We start from the raw sequence: 20,669 nt of genomic DNA, 5'->3' as shown, positions 1-20,669 counted from the left end.
TAGACTTGGTAACATTCGTCGTGCTCCAATCGTAGTAGGAAGACAGCGTGTAGTAATGAAAGCGCGCCTGTGGTGACTCTCAGAGTTGGGTTGTCCGCTTCCGTTACCGAGACGACCTGCTTATACAAATAAAAGATCATCCGGATAGTTCAAAACTCGGAAGCAAGACTCGAAGCTATGGCCCAGTCTGGGCAAATCGTGGCTTAGCGTTTGAGTGCCCCTGCGTTAGTGCAGTACGACCATCCAACCGTTTATGAGATGCTCTGATAGGGAAATTCTATACAAGCGCTGGCGAGATGAAGAATTTTTGTCAGATGCTGTGCTCCGGATGACGCTGACGCCCCCTTGCCGTGAAGAATAGGTACACTGTTAAAATGTGCCACCCTGTCAGACAGACCTACAAGATTTCGTCGGAGAGAGGTCGTATAGTTTTAGTACCCCTCTCGTAATGATGAAAATAATGGCATAACTTAGCCTTCAATACTCCTAGAGCTTTGTGGCTGCAAAAACCAACTACTCGACGTTACTTTAAGCAATTAAGATTGTGGGTTAAAGTTATATGAATGTGCAGCCAAAGGTTACCTCTACCCAACGAGAGATAGGTAACAAAACGATAACGAGGTCGGCGTGTCCGTCGTACATCACGCCATATCATAGGTGGCTAAGAGGAGGCCTCATCACGAACAGCCACCGATATTGCAATCTTATAGCCGTATTGTTACTCATTAGGGAGCTTTGTTAGACAATTGCCAGCTAGGCTGTTTAGAGATACCAGTTAGACCATGTCTGTACTTTCGTAAGAGAGCAAAGGGCGGTAAGGACGAGGGAATAGACAACACATACATTTATAATCTTTCTCTTGCAGATTCGATGCTTCTATTGCACGCTGCAGCCGCCCGTTGCAACATGTCTCAATATTATGCTCATCTAAACACGTCATTGAGAGTACACGTTCCTGAAGTAGCGAATGGCGCTTCCCAAAGAGACTTTTATCCCCTTTGTCATCTATTCATGTTGTGGTGTAGAACACATGGCAACGAAGACGGTGTCTGAGCGAAAGAAACCTAGGCTGCGAAAGTCTCCAACAATGGACTTTTGCGAACTGGTGACTTGAAAGTTTTACGCAGGTCAGAACTGGCCCGTCTGCATAGGTAAGACTGCCTGGGATAGCTGTTGGAGCCCAGTTGTTGAGTCATCTCACGAAAGTTCTCAGCTACTCTCAAGTCGACTGTGGTCCTAGGTATCCTCCATGCCAAGTCTTTACACAAATGGGTTTTGCCTCATCGTTCGACTAACGATAGACTGCATGCCTGAGACATGATGCTGTTCCGATCCCGCACGATCCCGGTAAAACAACATACTGTACGAAGTAGACACGGCCATACTCATGCTGTGTATCTGTAAGTCGAATGATAAGAATAGCAGTACAAACTAGCTTCGTGAATGCTGGCTCATCGCTAATGAATAATAAAAATACATAGGTACCTCGCACACGCGTCCATGATGGGTTGTGCGGTGAACTGGACAAGATATGATATTCTAGGATTGATTGGCTTGTGTGAGGTCCTTTTGGCCAGCTGAGAACTACAGCAACGAGATTTTAGAAGCGTTTCTTGAGGAGTATAAAGCATCCTAATACCCCTGAGACATGGTGCTTTGTGTTCACAATAGTCTGCTGGACAGTAAACACTCGTCGATAGCTGCAACTGAGACAGAGTCACAAAATTATATCGACCGATTTCACACAATACGACATGCAACAACAAGACGATACTTCGAACAGCACCGCCTCTGGGCAGGTAGGGCCTCAAGTGAAGATTAAGCCCAGTGGATCTCCTCCCAAAGCAGGCAAGATAAGCGACCTCAAAATGGTTGAGGAGAGTGCTAAGAAGAATCATGCATAGCCACCTCCCAAGTGCCGTATGTGATCCAGCGGTTCACAGCAGAAAGCGGCCCCTGGCTCGCGCCTGGGGTAGTCGTCGGCATTGTCAAGAGCAGCCACAAGGCCCGAGACGACGACGACAGATCAACGGTAGCCACTCAAGGTTCCGGTAAATAACCTGTAGAATAATCTTGGGGGCAGAGGCGAGCCGGGACTGTATACGGACAGGTCGAGCACCAGCCGCCTTTAAAAGGGTTTGGAGCAGGTTCCAGGAGTCGGCAGTCTTTTGGTAGAGCGCTGACTTCTGTATGAAACATGGAGAGCTGAGGCGGAGCACATGACGAGACTTGGCTAGGATATCAAAAAAATATCGCTTTGAAAGTTGCATTCGCCGCCAATACACGCTGTTTTCCTTGGCACAGACTCGTATATGCGCGCAGTAGCAGCAGCATCACGGTAGAGTTTGCTGTCCATAATGGCCTGTCATGCCTTGTAAGCCGGACGTGGCTGCTGAGGGATGGGATCGGCACAAGGCCGACTATTGCACCGAGCAGCGACGGGATGCATGGACTGGGCTATTAGTGCTATTCTCTTTCCCCGCTTCTGACAGATGGGAGCGGAGACTCGACGTTTTCTACATGTCGAAGAGGCATCCATGCGATCCACAGGCAGTTGATGATGACGAGACGCTCAAACCGTAGACGTGATGGAGCTGTAACGAACTCACACACGGCGCTCCATGGCCGTAGAAAGACGATCGCCACGGCAGCCATATCCGATGAAACTTCTGTTCTCCATAGCAGAGCCCGGCAGCAGCGGCGCGAACACGAGCACGAGGCTAGAAACAGAACAATAACGCATGGATAGTCTCGGGCGGCGGGCCCAGCAATTGCTCAGCCCCCTGTTTCGGAGATCAGAAGCCGCGGCGCAGGGGCCCAAGGAGAGGGAGAGGAGCAGCAAGCAGCGGCCGTGTCATACATAGTACATAGTAGGTACGATAGGCGATCGATGGCGCTGGATCTGCAAGCGTGCAAATGACTTTGTGTAGCTGCATGTAGCAGAGAAAGCTGGATGTGGCTGGAACTGGGCGATGAGAAGAGCAGGATGCTGTAAGAGAGACGTCTTGATCATGGCCTGTTGCCGCCAGCCGTAATGAGCTGCATGTGCTGGAGCCCGCATGTCCGAAGTACCGAAAACAAAGGGCAAGGTACTGATACTACGTTTTGCCAAGTGCAGCCTTACCGCTGAATGACGTCCCGGGACTGTAAAGGAGAAGGGACAAAAACAACAAATCCATTTTCCAGGGTCCAATACACCTGCGACAGGGGGCCACTGCACCGGATACCGGAGTTGGGTTGAAACAAACTACGCAAGACGAGGAAGAAGTTGGAGATGGATGATCTTAGTGCTTAATAGAGATATTTGCCCTATTTACCTGCTAGGAATGCATTTAGAGGCGTTGTGCGCATGCGTTTCTCAAAGTTCTCTCCATCGACTCCCAATCATCTCGTATTGCACATGCCTTGTACCGGTACAAGAGCCCGCTGTAGCAGCGACCTGCCCTTTTTAGCCGCCGCCTTCTCCGCATTGGCCTAATTCTAGAACAGCCAGCCAATGCAGCTAAGATATATTGCTGGGTCGTATTGACACTTGATGGATCGATCATGGGATGAATGACACTCACATTCGCACCGGAGAGAGGAAGAGAGCCTGGCTGATGCGTGAGCAGCTGGAAATATCTCCATTTACAGCACAGTACACCTATACTCAGCAATAGAGTAGTAGTAGTAATATTAAAATCCCCAGCCGTTGTTCGTAAATCACTAGCTTCGCCTTGCCAAATCAGGTAGCCGCTTTCAACAACATGAATGCATTCTTCATCTCAATCCCTGCCAATCAAACAGGCCGCTTCCGTCGTTGCGCCATCCCCCATCCATCCTGCTCCCGCCCACCCCAGCGCCGGATTCCCGCTGACGCGCGCTGAATACGGGATTCTACAGGCCCTCGTCGCTCCCGATGGGGCCCCTCTTGGCGCCTGTAGGCTGTGCCAGTTGAGCTGCAGCAGCGACGAATGCACCACTAATCAGGCCTGGATCCCTCCTGCTGGGCGTCGCGCACGCTACATTCCAGACCATTTTCCCCAAAGTCCACCCATCCATTCTCTCTTTTTTTTTTTTGTTCATTCTCCCTCGTCAGCTCTCACGATCTCGCCTTTCTTGCTTCGAATCCCGCCAACTTCGCGTCCATCGCTCGGCTGCCCTTTTCGCGTTCGGTCGCATTTCCTCTCGCTACGTTTTTCGACTTCTTCTTTTATTTGCTTGTCTCGGCTCCTCGTGCCATTTCCCGGCCCTCCCGATACTACGTCTGCGCAAAGACCTCTTCTAGCCAGACTACGCACTCGCTCTCGCTTTAGTCAGCTCTCTCAGGCGACTCTCCCCCGATCAAAGACGACAACGACTGCAGAAAAGAAACATACGAAAAATACGAAGATACAAGGCGAAGATCACGATTCGCTCGGCGTTTTTGCGCATTACAAACGGCTATTTTTGACAGCTGTCGCCTTGCGCACATCCACGGAACTTGCAACATCGGCCGTGACCGAGTGACCCACGGGTGTTTGGTCAAGCGCCCTGCCTGAAACAACAAAAAAAAAATCAATAGCATCCATCTTTCTCTCGCTTCTTCCATTTCTTCTGAATTGGCGCAGGCGTCAAGATTTTATTTCACATCAACTTCACCCTTCTCCGTCTCGGATTCTTCTCAGTAAATACTTGCCTTAATTACTCCTTTCTATCGTCATCATGGGTAAGCCCCCTCAAGTCGGCCTCCCGAGCGGCCCGTAGTCTAACCACGATTCACTACAGCGAATCAATTGCCAATCACCACCATCGTGCCTTTTGGCAACATCCAAAAACTGCCTGCCTGTGCCGCTGCTTGCGGCCATCTCTACGATGCCAATGGCGCATGTGTTCCTCCCGCCGTGCCCAGCAACAGTCCCGCCGTCTACACGTCATGCTTCTGCTTCGACTCTCGACTTGCGCCCTTTTCGACGACAACCGCCGGCGTTTGCGACGATGCCTGTACCGCGAATCCTAGCGGCCTAGCATCCATCACCAACTGGTATCACAGCGTTTGCAACATCCAGAAAGGAGTAGCTCCCTCCACGACTGCCTCGACCTCAAGTACTTCGACCAGCACGGGTATTCCTTTCCAATCACACCCGGCTAGCGGCGACTGGTAGGCTCTTCCTATCCTTCTACCTCTTTGTCTTTCGTATACTAACTCTCCATTCTCCAGGATCTCCAACCACTGGCAATGGGTTGTGATGCTAGTCATTCTCGTCGTTGGCATCGCCGGCATCTGGATAGGCGCATGCATCTGGCGCCGTCGCTACCTCCGTAACCGCGAGCTTCGAAAACAAGCTGGCGCCACCGACTCCTGGGGCTCCGGTGTCCCTGCCGCTGACGCCGCCGCCGGCGGTATTCCCATGACCTATCAGGACAAGTCGAACGCGACGCCAAGCCTACCTACCTTTACGTCGACGTCCGAGAAGCGCAACACGACGACCAAGCTGTGGCCATTCAGCAGCAATCGATCATGATATGAAAAAAAAAAAGGACGTGACAAGAAAAAAAATAGAGCTAAAGGAAAATGAAAATAAAAGCGATGGATGAAACCCAATGTTATAGGAGCCTAATTCAAGACGAAGCACTACGACTACGGCATCGACTGCTTGCGACTTTATTCTTCTTCCAATCCTTCATACAAATACCGCCTTATTTACACATCTGCTACGACAAAAATTATTTATCCTTTCTTTGCCGCTCCCTCAACATCTCCATCAATAGGCGATCCTTTATGTTTTACCATTTTCACCTCTTTTCCGGCTCTATCACTATCCTGTCATTGTTATTTGGTGCCTTTTTTTCTTCTTTTTTTGGATTTGGCGTTAGCTGTGTTGATATTTTTTGTTGGGATATTATCATGTCTTCTTACAAGGTGGAGAAATTAGAGTTTGGGGGGGGGGGGCGAAACGAGGATTTCATCATTTTTCTCTCAATACGAAGTCCCTTGCTTCTATACGAAGGGGGGATATTGGAGAATTAAGAGAGGGGAGCAGTGAGCTAGAAATACGTCATTCATCAATCGACGTGGCCTTTCTATGCCTGTACTTGGCAGTACATTCCTTGTGCTCGAATCAAAATAAAATGCACCCTCTTTTTTTTTTTCCCCTTCGTATTACCATGTTGTGTACTTTGTGATAACGTCCAAAAATGCTTCTCTTTTTTTCTACATACATATGTTGTACTAATGTCATGTACTCGTGAATTTTTTGTCATATCATCCGTCTATGTAATAAACAAAAAGTCATCCATTCATTGCTTCAAAGCTTCCTGCTCTTCCATAGCATCCATGTATAGGTCAATGAGGCAGCCAGCAGACCATGCCTGCGTTGGGCTCTAAAACCAGATAGTCAGTATAAGCATCAAAAAAAGGGGGCGGGTTTGAAGGTATGATGATTTCATGCGCTAGAGGAAAGGGGAAAGAAGATCTTTAAAAAAAAAAAAAAACTCACAGAATCAGGACAGTGCTCTCCATTCTTTTGCGTAAGCTCTGTCAGACCCGCCCACGGGCTTTCCCGAATCATCCGCTTGCACTCAGCCAGTCTTCTAGTCACTTGCTGGAATGCCTCAGTCCTGCCGGCGGGAGTCTTTCTCCGCTGAAGATCAAACTTCAGCAGTGCGCGGAGGAAGAAACCCGTTGGCCACAGCCACTCTGGTCCCTGGTGGTAGTTTCGGCCCTTGCTTGTTGCGAAATCGTGGCTGTCTTCGCTGTTGCGGTAGTATGGACGGTAGTCCTTGTCTGCTGGATCCAAGGTCGCCATACCTGTAGGTCCTCGGATCGCCGAATCTGCAAGACATAGAGCCTGCCATGCATGCTTGGGGTCGAAAAGATCTGTTGCCACAGTCATGGCAATCGCGAAATTTGGCCGAAGCTGGTAATCTTCATGCTCCTTTCCAGACTTGTACAGGTCCTTATAAACACCTCTGCGACCAATAACACTGGGGTTAACATCATACTTTGCATCCTCTTCAGGAGTGTGAGGTACGTAGTAGCACTTCTCAAAGTTGGCTTTGATGAGATCGGCCCATTGCGTCCATGAGACAGGCTTGTCCTCGGCGGTCTTGACGCCCGATTGAGCAAAATTTCCTTGCTTGTGAAGTTGCTCTACCCATCTCAAAGCGCTATAAAGAAGACCCGTGATTTCAATGGCAGCACCATCGCGAGGAGTGCCAGGAACACCCTTGGACCCAGCCTTGTCACTCTCGCCCATCTTGTCCATCCAAGTGCCACAGTTGAACTGGTTGCCGCCAAAGATAAGTCCATTGTCCCAGTCGACCTTGATCTCTTGGTTGAAGCCTTCGTCTCTCATCTGTGAGTCGATTTGAGGTCCGGCATTTGCCTCGCGATACTTCATTCCCGAGGCGTGCCTTTGGAGAGCCTCCTGTATAATCTCCTCGACCGTACTCTCCTTGGAGTAGGTTCGCGGGTCGTCTACAGGGAACCAAGTATCATCATATGGTAGAAAGCGTCGCCTTACCTTTACCTTGAGCAAATCGAGCCCCTCTGGTGCAAGGCGAGTATAATCTTGAATAGCCTGGAGGAAGAACCACACTGAATCTCGCGAGTTGTATCGTGGTGCAGCGCCGCTGCTCAAAAGATTTGGAATCATGCCGTGCTTCAAAACGCTAGCAAATGCAAGGATATGCTCCTTCGCTTCAGCAAAGCGGCTAGTTCCGAGGTACAATCCCCGAATAGAGATGAAGACGTCCCGGCCCCAGCATCTGGCCCATTGCACGGCGAAGTGCGGGAGGCCAGCGGCAATTGAAGGTACCTGCTTATCTGGCCACAGGGAGGCAGACTTGATAAGTCCAGTTTGCTGTACGCTAACCATAGCGAGGCTGCTGAGGAACCATTGACCCTTGGCAACATGGTCGTTCATTAGCTCCAATGCTCGATCACAACTAGCTCTGTATGCGGTGCGGATGGCAAGTGCGAAATATCGGGGTAGTAAGAAGCTTGGAATAGCCCTGACAGCTTCGAACCGTTCTCGAAGCCAGGCTGCAGGTCCCGAGAGGCCTTCGCTGCCCGGCGAGTGGCTCTGCTTTTGAATTCGGCCCACAATGTAATCTAGAGCCCAAGAACCGTCTCGCAGGTTTTGGCAGATTGGATGCCCGAGGTTATTGTCGCGAATTACTCCTTCAAGAATGCTCCACCATCCTTGGAGACCAGAATAAACGAGCTTTCCATGGCCGGGAATATCATATACTCCGTCCTGCCCGTCGCTGGCATCCCTCTCCTCTGCCTCACAGCGGTACAGCAAAAAGTTGAGATCAATCAGATTCAGATTAGCCCACGCCTGTTTGGCACCAGAAGTTACGTAGTTATCCAAACCAGTAGAGTGCTCTGCAGTTGGAATCCAGGTTTCGAAGAGGGCAATGCTGCCAGGAGGGAACTTGTCGCGAACTGAGATGGTAGTATCTTGGCCGTGGTACTCCATCTTGATTCCAGGAACATCCACAACCTGACTGGGAAGACCTCGAAGGAATTTAGTATCCTCCAGAACGGTTTTGACCGTCTCTTCTCTGTCGTCAACCTCGAGCATCCAGCTACCCAGATGGTTGGCTCGGGTTCCTGTCAGAAGAACTGGGTTGAATTCTCCTCTTCCATTGCCGTATCCTGGGAACGCAGTGTGGGCAATGAGGAAGTAACCCTTTCTGGATTCTGGATGCACCCTGTGTACAGTGATGTATTCGCCTTCATGGTGAATATGGGTTTCGTTATAGCCATCTTTACCCATCAGGGTGTGAATCTGGTTCAGGAGCTTCTTGATACTAGCAATGCCTCCCTTTCCTCTCCCAATCTTGATTGATGAAGTTCTCGAGGCTTCAGACGTGTAGTGACGCTTCTCGTTTACGAGATCAACCAGTCTTGGATAAATTTCATCATAGCCCATGACACTTCCCGTTGCGCTAGAGCACATGCTGACGAGAGCAGCGTTGGGCAGCGTATCTCGCGCATCGCGCTTCTGAGCGGGTGGCTCGTTATCGTGAGTGCAGTCCATGAATAAGGCGTGGACTGGCGAGGGTCTAATCCTCCTAATAACCTCTCTTGTAAGATCTGTACTTCCCTTTACATCTGATGGCGTAGTCACATCAGACTTTGAGATATCATCAACCTCAAAGCTACCTATAGGGCGGCCACCGTGTCTGTGAACAAGCCTGCTGAGCTCTCCCGTGCTCCATGCCTGCATGGCTTCTCGAATGAGTGAGCTGATACCGAGTCGTTTCACAAACACATAGTCCATCTCCTCAGACCCAGTAAAGAGCTCGGCAACGACGTAAAGGTTTGGTCGAACTCTTCTTGCCTCGTCCAAAATGTGCTCCGCAACGTGAATGGGGGTTGAATGGCAGTTGTCGATACGGAAGCCTGCAAAATACTTGGCCAGCATCCGGGCATATTTTGTCATATGATCCCATAGCCACGGGCTGTCCTCCGGGCCAGCTCCATATCTGAGTTTGACGCAATCTCCCCAGACAATGACTTCTCGTTTCAGGTACACGCGAGAATCCGGGCCAGCATTGTCTACTAACGCATTACCACCCCATACCCAGCCGTTATTGGCCAGAGCTCTTTCTCCTGGAGTGAGCTTCGAGGTTGTTTCGTTGACTGGTAGTCGAGAAAAGTATGTCTCAATGAGGGGGTTGGCCTCGTTAATCGGACCCAGCTTCGGCCCATGGTCGTCTAGGCGAACGTACTTGATGCGATTGAAGAGTTGTTCTAGAATTTGGTTTAGGTCTTTATCGTATTCCGCATAAAAGTCAACATTGATAGCGTCCAGAATCTCGACCGCCTTGGCCTTGGCAGCTGCTTTGTCGGCCGACTGAGTAGCTTCGCCTTCGTATCGGCCAAAGTGAAACGCCAACGAGGTGGCTGCAACACTGGGCTCGATTCTTCGCCTGAATCGTTCTCCCAGACGGTCTGTGCCTCTGAGAGCATACTCTTTGATAAAGGCTACATGATCGCCGAGTCCTGCCGTCTTGAGGTGTTCGAAGTCGTTTATTGTAGCAGAACCGTTTAGAGGAGGGGAGGTCTTGCCACTGATCCAAGCCTCTACGATTTGGTCGGCGTCTCGTTCGACATTGATGGCATAATACTCCCATAGCTGAAGCTCAAGGATCACATGCTTCTTGATTCCTTCCATAACCTCCAAAAGGTCCTCTGTGTTCTTGATATCGACAGGCAGTCCCAAAGACTCGAGCTTGCCGCTCAGCTCTAGCAGCTTTGTATCAAGCTCATAGGCAGATTCCAGCCACGGGGCTGTGGTCAAATTGTAGCCCGCCTCGGGATGCTCCTCTAGCCACTTTGTGTTGTGTGCAGTGTGATTGAGGACAATGTCTGTCAAGCTCAGCAGAGAGTACTTTTGTTCAAGATGCTCGACCAATTGCTCGATATCTTTGACGCCCTTGGGGAAACAGGCGGGATCCCAGCCCAGTTGGTCATACAAGCTGTAGGGGGAGTTTGAGCTGCCACGAATCTGCAGAGGCGTGAAGTGCACCATGTTGTATCCCCTCTCGCTGATGCCCCGCAGGTGCCGCTCCCAATCGCCAGGGAAGCGGCCCATGAGCTTGCTGATGATGGAGAAGAGCGACAGCGCAGGAAGGGGCAATGGACGCCCATCCAGCTTGAGGCGAGGGGCTACATCGATATAGTACACCGAGGTTTTTTTCAGCGCTTCTTCCTTGTCGGCCGACTTTGGAACGTCGTCGGGGTCGAGGTTGGGCAGCGGGGCATAGGTGGTGTAAAAGGCAAAGACGCCGGACTCGTAGATGGGGATGGAGATTTCGAGAGTGCGGTTGAAGTCGGGAGTCAGCCTGCAGCGCAGCATCGTTAGCGACATGCCCATTGCCATTGCATTGCCCACGCAGCACCGCAGATATTGCCTCTCCCGCTCTACTCACTTGTACTCGCGGAACTTGTCGCGCCTGAACTCGGCCCCCTGCTCGGGGATGTTGACCCAAAGGCTGCCGTTGCGGCAGATGGACGACGTGCCCTCGATGGCAAATCTGATGGTGATTGGGTCATCGCCGTTGGGATCGAGGTAGATGTACTCGCCCGCGACCTGCGGCGAGCCGTCGTCGTTGAGCGGCAGCAGATAAACCTCCTTGGTCGTCATGATTCCTGGGCTCATGGCGGAAACAAGAGCGGCGGCCCAAAGGCGTTGCCCCGCGGTTTTGTAGCTACAGTGGCGTTAGCGGACCCAAGCCCAAGCAGCGCTCTGTAATCGGCGCTGCTGCTGCGTGTCTGCAGGGATGTGTGGCGGCTGTCGATCCGCTGTGCTAGGGCGCTATTGAGCTGGGCTCTAATACGTAGACGATGGAGATTGCGAGTGTCAAGCGAGCAAGCAGCCGGGCCTTTTGTCTTTTACAGCTTCTCCCCTTGGGGCTGGATGGGCAGAAAGAGAGAGAGAAAGGAAGAATCGCGTCTAGCTGCTTTTTCCCGCAAGCGAGCCCGAGCAGCTGCTGGTTGGCCGGCACATGGTGTGATGGCCTGGACTGCTAATAGCTATCTGCGTCGGCCTAGGACGGTGCAGGCGCTGCTCTGGAGTGGCGCTGGGTTGAAGCCACCAGGAACCACCCGGCAGGCCAGGAAATGTCATCAACAGCGGCCAGGGCGAGGGGCAGCGTCTGGCCGTGGGCGGCGCTAAGTGGCCGTTTCTTCTAGATGCCCCTTCGCTGGGGCTTGCGTTGCGCACGGCCAGCCAGTCAGACGCACAACATCGGGCGATGATGCTGGAGTAACGAGATGTCAATGCAATCATGATGCTATTCTACGCGCTACTGGGTAGCACATGTGGCTCGGCGCTGCTGGGGTAGTGCCTTGCTCTCTGCTGCCCCTTTTTGCGAACAGACGCAGACCGTCAGGCGCTGCATCAGCTTATTATGCCGGGCTCTCTTTGTTGCTAGAGCTGGTTACAACAACGTGAAATGAAACGGATGGCCTCCATGTGGTGGCTTGGATAGTGAGTGGCAGCCACGGCGTCTTCGGGAGCTAATAAAAACCCAAGCTGAGCTCCCAATCCATGCCTCCCCGCTACATATTGGCGTCGAGCTTGGCTAAGCTTGCCACTCGCTCCCCGATGCGCATTATAAACTACCACCAATTGCGCATACCGCAATTGATTCTCAACTGCCTCACTTTTCTATATTGAACCCTCCTCAAATATTTTAAATGGCGATTGTGCAGCTCCCGCTTCATTTTCAGGCACGCTTGAAGCTCTTCAAAAACCGTTTGACAACCCCCGCTATGATATATCAATGACGTCACTAGAGACGCCTTAGTCTACAGCAGCGCCGCCCTATGTCGCTTACAAGTACATATAATTATCTACTAACCCTTCCAGAGCTTGCTTACCCGATATCCGTTAGGCACTAGAGGCATCGCATACCATACCATACTTGCACCACACGCACATCGTCAATTATGTGTCTCACAGAAGCATCTGTATCAATTCCACATGCGCGCCACGCGGCAGTTAGGGCACAATAGCCAACCAAAGAGTTGCTTTCTTCAAGCATAAACGGCAGATGAATGCATTGCTACCTGCAGTATCCATACACGAATCAGCCAATCAGCCCCTCCAGTTGTTGCAACTCTGTCAACATCGCCATTATCCGCTCCCCTGATGCCCAAGCCAAGCAGCTGCAATCCTGATCGGATAACTGTTCAGTGGCCTGGCAGTGGACGTCCACTAACTTCTGCAATCCTGCGAGGGCCGAATCCTGCCTCAGCCATCTCAATCGCCAACTTGGTAGCTTCATCAAAGTCCTCCTTGGGCAGCCCCAGAGCGTCATTGGCCAGACCATACTTTTCTTCAAAGTTGCAGTCTCCGTTGGGGTAAAATGCTCGAGAATACATGGCCATGCCAAAGCCAATAAAGTTTCCAGCCTGCATCATCTCCAACGCTCTCTTGTAGCGAGCATCTGATGCCTCGTAATCGATCTCCCAATCACTGTCCTTTGTACCGAGGTTCCGGTTGATGCTGTCCAGCATGTCTCTTTGGGAAACAAGGAAGCTGGAAACATAGAGGGGCTTGTTTCTCCATTGGGAGACGGTCGGTGATTGGTCGTTCTCGTCGTCGGGCAGCTCCTTTAGGCTGAGAAGCTGTGCTGCAGCCCTGCCGCATTGTCTCCAGGTCGATGTGTTGATGCGCGTCTTGCCCTCGTCGTAGAAAGTGACCTTTTTGTTTGGGATGTCGAAGCCATAGAACGGTTGGCCCATGGAAAGCGAGTATTCATACCAGAAGCTGCATGACATGAAGATCCAGGATAGGCCGGCCTTCTCTACGGCAGCGACTCCGGCGGCGGTGCTGTCAGTCATCGACTCTTTCATCAACTTCTTGTTAGCAAAGTCGGCGCCGTAAGAGTTAGGCATGATCCAGGGCACGCCAGCCTTGGCAGCCGCGGCAATGAGCTTTTCTTGGGCGTCTTTGGGAGCTGTCACAGCCATAGAAATGAAGAAAAACTGATGCCCTTTGAGGCCGTCGACTAGAGACTGCTCATCATCATAGTCCACTTGAACGACCTTGACGCCCTGAGGAAGCTGGCTCTGGCTCCCAACGCGAGTCAGGGCAGTAACGGTGTGTTTTCCAGTTTTAAGAAGCTCCTCAGCAATGTGTTTGCCAACTTGGCCTCCAGCCTATTGGACATTCTTTTGTTAGCAAATAATGCGGCGTGCTGCAGAGCAGAGATGTGCTGCAAGACTTACTCCCACAATGGCCACACGCTCGATGCGGTTGGTGAAGCCTGCAGGCTGGTCTTTGGCGTACTTGATTGACATTGCGGCTAAATTCCGGTTTTATTGACACAGTTTGAATATTCAAAGTCGTTGAGGAGATGTCTTTGTTGCTTGAAGCTGTGTCTTTTCTTTGTCGATGAGATATCCTTCCAACAATGAATGATATTCTCTTCACTTATATACATTTTCACCGCGCCATATTCTCAACCCCCTTCTCTCTCTATCTCCATTATCCGCGAGATTCGCTGCTCATCGCACAGAGACGGTGCCTATCCCCGACATTCGTAAGTCGATCATCAGGCACATCTCCAGCTGGGCGGGTTTCGATATTTCCCGAAACAGCAATCCCATCGCGCTATCGACACCGATGTCGAGCTAGCTGCGGCAGGCTGCCGAATCACTGATCGCCAGAATACGAAACAAGGCTAGTGTGTTTGAGCCTGCGGCTACAAGGTTACTAATCTCCGAGGCGTAGCTTGCTTATATAACCTCAACTCCGGGCTTTCTAGAGGCACGAACTGCGCAATCCTCGAGGCGCCACAGGTTCGTAGGATTCGCTCGGACTTTCTCGGATGTCCTGAAATGCCGTATCTCGTCGGTGATTTGCAGTGTCGTGTCTTATTGAGAACGGCATATTCTAGACGGCTTATTGAGGAGCTCAATGGAACGAGCAAAAGTGGACGCATGAAGGAATCTAACACAAATTTTCACCAAACACGATTGCAAAATCAGGGATGTGATTGAACAATATAAAAAAAAAAAATGAGTTCCGCTCGTACTCTCTCTGCTGCTAATAACGCTGCGTATATGTGGTGACATATTAGTGCGCAAAATCTCTATTGCGTCGGTGTTGAGTAGTTCGAGACACTGCTAGATTCTTATTGTGAGACACTTTTGTAAGCAATTAAGACTGCTAGCTTTTCCTCTGCAATTACAAACTCAAGCATTTACAAACCTCTAGTGGCCCATGCCTTTCCAATTCTCCAATGGTGGTTTTACCCGAGACATCAACTGCCGCTACCGCCATACCCTACAGCAAAACTTGCACAGTAGTGGCTACGAAGAATATTCCAGCGGCACCATCTAGTCTAGTTAGACTTGCTTACTTCGATAAATAAGACTACGGAGAATAATATTAAATGGACTATATCAATGTCCTGTTATGCGGATTAAGCATTATGCACCTGTGGTAGTTGAGAAGAAAAAAAAGCGCTAAATCATTCGTGATATGAAATGTTGCCAGAGGATATATTTTGGTCTAGATACTACACAGAGTGTTTCCATGTAACTAAAAAGTGAATGCCCAACTATTCCCACAAGGGTGATCGTCTTCGGCTAGAACTCTGAAACACTAGGAATTGGAAGCAAATGAGATTCAGTGCGAATCTTCGATCTAAGACATGTACTCCACATATGGGTTTTTAAAGCATGTATGTGAACCAGCGCGATATGATGGCCGATCTGCACTACATACCGGCTTCTTTATGGAGTATAGCAAATTCTATGTATCCGCTAACTGTAGTGGAAAGAATTAGGCAACGGCTCCGTCGATAGTTTTTGCGTCGATCAAGAGCGCTGAACAAGGTGTAATGTGTGCTATATTTCAGGGTCCACACCTCAGTCTACGGTTGAATTCGCAGCCTCGCAATATACTACCAAACTACTTAAGCCGGATGGAAAAAACCTTGGAAGGGTCCTTGCAAAGTCCACATACGAGTGCGGAGTATAATAGCACTACCAAGGTCTCTCATCTTAGCTACTGCCTCTAATCATAGTCCTAAAGTAGTAAGTAGTGCAGGATAGAGCAACATCAGGGTCGGCCTGTAGCGAAAATGTCGCCGCGAATAGCCTTGTCCAACAGCATTATCCGCGAACCTAGTGTGGACACAAGCAAGCAAAGCTTAATTTTCCACGGACAAAAACAACCCTGGTCGTCCGGGTGGCCACGTCAGATTCGCTTCCATTGGCCGTGGCCGCATGGGAAAGGGTTTGCGGCTGCATTGAACAATTTTTCTTTGCAGAATACCTGTTTTTTAGAACGACTAGCTGCGGGGCTGCTTGAATACGGATATCGTGGACCCTAGGCGATCCACAGCTAGCGCTACAAGTCGTTAGTGATGGACCCTATGACAAGGCCGAGCACAGGTGCAGTACAAGATCGAGATGGGATATTCCGTCAGAAATCAGGGTAAGCCTCAGAACTTTTGAAGTGGGATTGGGATCTTTTGACCCTTCCGCACACGGGTATAAGCACTCATGATATGCGTACTTTTTATAGATGTCTAGGTAGCTGCCGCTGCTAAGGCTATTGCAACATGCCACTTGCTGCGCACTATTTCTTATACGATAGTGAGAAAACGTGGGAGAAGACCGCTAGGAACCGCTCCCGTAGTTTGATAGGGCTAGTTTCTTCTTGGCACAGCTGCCATGCTTATGGGGACGTTGAACGAGAGTCGATGACGACATCAGGATCCATTGCCGTTTTGCATCGTATGTACAAGTTATTGGGGTGTACTGTACGGAGCATAGGTTGTTATGGATCACGGTGGAAGCTGGCAGTAATGGTGGCTCTGATCTGGCTGCGGTCTTGTCGATCCGCTGAAGCTGCCTGTGCGAGTAATGCAAGCAGTCAGTCACCGCAGATATATAGGTCGGTAGGATGCTGCCTTTGACAGCGACTCTAGGCATTATGAGTTGAACGCTGTCTGGGCCAAGTTGGCAGGACGGCGTGTACAGCGTACGGGGTGGAATTATTAACAAACGGGTCGAGAGGTGGCTCTTCCATCTTGGCAGTTTGATATAACGTCGCTGTCCCTGTGCTCTTTGCTGGGGAAATAAGCTCAACCAACCCGCTTACGTGCATTGGGCCTTGTAGGTTGAGCGGATGCAACAAAACATGGAGTAAGTTGGCCGCGCCGTCGTCTTGCTGAGCACTCGCGTCGCGTTTGAGAAACCATTCGAAGGCATTATCACCTCCGGCCGATGACATGGCGTAAACAGGACCTACCATTTCCATGTAAGTATATTCATTTCGGAGAAGCTGCTCCGTATCTGGCCCAGCGCCTTACAAGCGCATGCTGTGGCTTGCAGAAAACAGGCTTCTGGCGCAGCTGTGGAGAAGTGAGCGGGCTGAGCCTTGACAGGAGTAAAATGGATTTAACCGAGACAGGGTTCTGGCTCAGAGGATGGATGAGAAAAGTTTATCACGTGATATATCACGTGACTAGTCTCCGACAACTCTTAGACGTCTCCCTGTCCACCGTTGAGATTATCCTTGGCCTGCATGAATAAAGGGATTACACCTGTTCAACCGAGAATGGAGCCATTTGGCTCCAGCCACGGCGCTTTGTCGTTAAACAGAAGCTATTCAGACCTTGATTTTCACTCTGTTTGCCATTCTTGATTCCCGGTGGGTCGAGCGATGTCTGAGGCGTCCACTCCAGGATGGATCCGGAGCATTTCCTCCGTCTCAATGTTCAACAACATCCCTTGCGGCCCAGCACTGACTTGCACTCCATACAAACAGCAGATTAGGATCGAGATCTTGATGGAATGACGCCAACGACTGAGCTCCAGGCGGCCCCCGGCGCTATTCACAGCGCTATCCGCAGCGTCTAGCGCTCGTCATGGCAGCGACTCCGTTAGTTTGGCACTTTAGGCGGCAGCTCGCTTGACGCCAAAGGACCACCGCGGACCTGTCGGGGAGACGCAACCCAGCCTTTTTCTTCCAACTAGGCTTCGTGAAGGGTCGGACGGGGGTGCGACGCACACAAGCTTTCGACTTGCTTACAGGGAGCTTCCTAGCTGAGGCTCGGCGTGGGATGCGTATGTTGGCTTTGGAAAATATTGGAAGTTTCGATGTCGAGTCGTCGAGGAGAAAAAGTCATGACACACTCGATCTTTATGGAGTCCATGTTCAAGTCGCGCGACTGTGGCCCTTCCTCACATCAGAAATGACGAGTCACTCATCTGGTAGACTCCCGCTGACCTTTACTGAACAGCAAACCATTGCCTCTCCACGAAGCATGCCGCCGGCGTCTTTTCTTAGTCTAGGAGCCGCAAGCTGGTGTTGAAGCCCTGCTAGGGGGTGGCCACAGAGCTGATTTCAACGCTGCTTGCAAGGCGCCAATTTAACACCGTATTAGCCTAGGAATAGATAGGCTCCATTCGGAACGGGGGGCCGCATTCATTTGTGTGTGGTGTGAATGATACCGAGGGCAAACATGCTTGGATAGGACAAGTACAAAGCACAGAGAGGCTCCGCCGACGCCATCAGGAAGAATATGCGACTCCACAAGAGCCACCCGCTTGATGCTATGGATACTACCTATCCTGCATGCAGTCCAGCAAATGCTCAGATCTATTTCCTAGTTTGAACCTTGTGTACCCTACCTGACTTCCTGTCCAAGATGCTTCAGCAATCCGAGACATGGTCCCGGTGCGCTAATTCTCATGTGCTAACCCAACGGTGCCAGGGGTAACATCTCATCATCACTTTCTGTTGCGGCAACACGCCTCAAAAGCTCCCCAAGTGAGCGGCGATCTGTCTATCATTCCCGTATATTTAGCAATGACGTTTCCGCCTTATTCACGAAGCGTATCCTTTCTCTTCTGCTGATCTCTACCTCGCGGCTCTCTCTCACGACTGGTGAAATTTTTTTGGTGATATATTCCAGGACAAACATTGTGTACTACATACTACATACTGCATACTACGTATTATATGTTATTCTTGTCATCATCGTCCTTTTCTTCCTAGAAGTCAGCTGGATCTTTTGGAACGGCGCTATGGCTACCATTGCTGAAGCTTCCCCATTCATCGCTTGCGGTCCAGACTACGCCCATGCAGGGCCTCTCTCGCTACCATTCCCTCCTGCAGATCTGGAGGGCACCTTGACAAGCCTGTGCCATGGCTCGTCAGGCCCAGAACACTCGGATGTGTTCTTACCTAGTCTACCCTGGCAGTCGTCGGAGTGGGATATATCAGAAAATTTCCCCAGATACCCGGAAGGAAACTTACAGAACCCCCCAATGGAGAGTGTTATTTCTGGAAATGAAGGCTCTTTAAACACCTCGTTATGGGACTACCCAAACCATCAACCAACACTGGGCCGTGAATATAGCCCATCAATAGTATCAAGCTCAACATCCGACCCCCTCATGTCTACTTCATCCGCAGCATCATCAGCATCATCAGCATCATTAGCATCATCAGCATCATCAGCATCCTCTGCGCCGTCATTATCACCACCAGCACTGCAGCTACCAAAAGCGCCTGTCGCTGCCAAAAAGCAGACACGCACACGGAAAAACTCGTCCGCAGAGGGAGGGGTCGCCAAGAGGCCCCGGCGGCCCAAGACAGACGAAGAACAAGAAGCCAGCCGAATGCGCATCCGCGAGAAGAACCGCATCGCGGCGGACAAGTGCCGCGGCAGACAGCGCATCGCCATGGAGAGGCTCAACTTGAAGCACGACAGTTTGGAGTATGAAAACCAGCAGCTTTCAAAAATGCTGAAGGATTTGGTGGCAGAGCGCATTGTGCTGAAGAACATGCTGCTGGAGCATGGGAACTGCGGGTGCGAGTTGATTGAGAATTATTTGCGCGAGTCTGCGGTGCGCTGGGTGAAGCAGGTCGAATCGCAGGCGGTTAATGTAGAAGCGGCCTGACTACTGGCAGGCGTCAAAAGAGTAAAAAGAAGAATTTGGAACATTCCTGCATCGGTTGGCTATAGCGTTGTCAAGATACTCAGATTTATGCTGATTCATGTATATACTCTTGATATATTTCAAATGTTTCGAAATCTTTGTGTGTTTTTTCAGAAGTAGAGCATGTGTGCGCGTCAGCCAGCCACTGTGAAGCTATTCGCATGTCTTACTAAGGCACTGGCACTATGGAGCTCACAGAGCACGAGTGCAGATTCCCCTGTTTATAGGTCCATATAACATTTTATATGATTGATTTCAGTTGCTCTTTTAACATCAGCTTTTTGCACCATGTATAGCTGACCCTCCTTTGTATACTATTTATGTACATAGACGGCGGTTGTCGTCGTTTGTATGTATAAGAGCCCGGCTTCCTCGGAACTCATCAGTTACGAACCCATGTTTTGAAGGAATAAAATAATATATATACGTATAAATGGAGGTAATTAGTATTGAGTTGTATCATTTATGCTGTCCAAAACGTTATTATTTCCTATCAAAAGCAATATAAACACCAAAACCGCAACCACAAACTCCCTGCCCCATCACAGCATTATCACCAGACCGATGATGTGAAGTCGAAAATGCACAATCTGACACGCCCACCATGTATGTCATTCTGCAGGTCTAGTTCTCCTCCATACCACTGTACATAAGACAGCCCTTGTCGATCTTTGCCCGGCCCACGGCCATTGGATGGCGGACACGAAGTGATCAGCGCTCCGGCTACCGAAAAAACGGACGGGAAGCCACATCGTGGCTTGGCGATTTTTTTTGCCTTTCTTGTCTGCGTAGTTCTTTAGTATTATAGGGCTCTGTGGTACCAGTTGATGATCTCTTGGCAAAATGGGGAGCATATGCATGGTGTGGTGCTTGGTGATGGAAACGGGGTGGTGGTTGTCTGTGGAAGCGTTTTTTTTTTTGGGGAGGGGCGGGGATATTGAGGAGTTGCTAGATTTGTAAGATCGGTTTTTACATGCTTTTGTGGGTTATTCGTTTGGATTTTAGGAGTTGTGTATGAGGATGTTTTTGTGTTATTGCGGTGTATACGCCGTTGAGGTTGATCAGCGTGAGGATGGACCGTTTGATCAACATGGCTGACACTACGACCGAAGTCCGATTAAGCGAGAATGGGTGATCTTCGAGGCTAATCCACATGTAAACCAACAAGTACGTATAAACGGTTAAATTAGGATTTAGAAAATGAATTATACTCACTTAGTAC

At 50.2% G+C, this 20,669-nt stretch overlaps 5 protein-coding genes across 5 annotated transcripts; 3 read left to right on the top strand and 2 right to left on the bottom strand.

Moving 5' to 3' along the window:
- Nucleotides 1-4,683: 4,683 nt before the first annotated feature.
- Nucleotides 4,684-5,483, top strand: TrAFT101_007902 (uncharacterized protein; the record flags this gene model as incomplete). Its single annotated transcript, XM_024905955.2, has 3 exons — nucleotides 4,684-4,687; nucleotides 4,747-5,119; nucleotides 5,180-5,483. 3 exons carry the CDS (start codon nucleotides 4,684-4,686, stop codon nucleotides 5,481-5,483), a joined length of 681 nt encoding a protein of 226 aa, XP_024758978.1.
- A 50-nt stretch (nucleotides 5,484-5,533) lies between these two features.
- Nucleotides 5,534-5,989, top strand: TrAFT101_007901 (uncharacterized protein; the record flags this gene model as incomplete). The annotated part of the gene is made up of 1 exon (XM_066128175.1): nucleotides 5,534-5,989. The coding sequence occupies one exon, from the start codon at nucleotides 5,534-5,536 to the stop codon at nucleotides 5,987-5,989; it is 456 nt and encodes a 151-aa protein (XP_065984292.1).
- On the bottom strand, nucleotides 5,910-11,633 carry TrAFT101_007900 (uncharacterized protein). Its single transcript, XM_024904102.2, has 3 exons — nucleotides 10,906-11,633; nucleotides 6,459-10,818; nucleotides 5,910-6,342 (listed from the first exon to the last, which is right to left on the bottom strand). Exons 1-3 carry the CDS (start codon nucleotides 11,133-11,135, stop codon nucleotides 6,259-6,261), a joined length of 4,674 nt encoding a protein of 1,557 aa, XP_024758979.1. The 5' UTR covers nucleotides 11,136-11,633; the 3' UTR covers nucleotides 5,910-6,258.
- Nucleotides 11,634-12,492: 859 nt separating this feature from the next.
- On the bottom strand, nucleotides 12,493-13,851 carry TrAFT101_007899 (uncharacterized protein). Its single transcript, XM_024908400.2, has 2 exons — nucleotides 13,712-13,851; nucleotides 12,493-13,642 (listed from the first exon to the last, which is right to left on the bottom strand). Exons 1-2 carry the CDS (start codon nucleotides 13,781-13,783, stop codon nucleotides 12,671-12,673), a joined length of 1,044 nt encoding a protein of 347 aa, XP_024758980.2. The 5' UTR covers nucleotides 13,784-13,851; the 3' UTR covers nucleotides 12,493-12,670.
- Nucleotides 13,852-18,529: 4,678 nt separating this feature from the next.
- Nucleotides 18,530-19,408, top strand: TrAFT101_007898 (uncharacterized protein; the record flags this gene model as incomplete). Its single annotated transcript, XM_024909980.2, has 1 exon — nucleotides 18,530-19,408. The coding sequence occupies one exon, from the start codon at nucleotides 18,530-18,532 to the stop codon at nucleotides 19,406-19,408; it is 879 nt and encodes a 292-aa protein (XP_024758981.1).
- Between the last annotated feature and the right edge of the window lie 1,261 nt (nucleotides 19,409-20,669).

This window comes from Trichoderma asperellum, chromosome 4 (assembly GCF_020647865.1).
Source record: "Trichoderma asperellum chromosome 4, complete sequence".
Lineage (NCBI taxonomy): Eukaryota > Fungi > Ascomycota > Sordariomycetes > Hypocreales > Hypocreaceae > Trichoderma > Trichoderma asperellum.
The sequence above is the reverse complement of the archived record's forward strand: the minus strand, read 5'-3'. Positions and strand labels throughout refer to the sequence as shown.

Coding starts and splice junctions, on each gene's coding strand:
- TrAFT101_007899 (XM_024908400.2), bottom strand. CDS start 13,783: ATGTCAATCAAGTACGCCAAAGACCAGCCTGCAGGCTTCACCAACCGC. Junction 13,643..13,711: donor AGCGTGTGGCCATTGTGGGA/GTAAGTCTTGCA, acceptor AATGTCCAATAG/GCTGGAGGCCAAGTTGGCAA.
- TrAFT101_007900 (XM_024904102.2), bottom strand. CDS start 11,135: ATGAGCCCAGGAATCATGACGACCAAGGAGGTTTATCTGCTGCCGCTC. Junction 10,819..10,905: donor GACAAGTTCCGCGAGTACAA/GTGAGTAGAGCG, acceptor GCTGCGCTGCAG/GCTGACTCCCGACTTCAACC. Junction 6,343..6,458: donor GAGAGCACTGTCCTGATTCT/GTGAGTTTTTTT, acceptor ATCTGGTTTTAG/AGCCCAACGCAGGCATGGTC.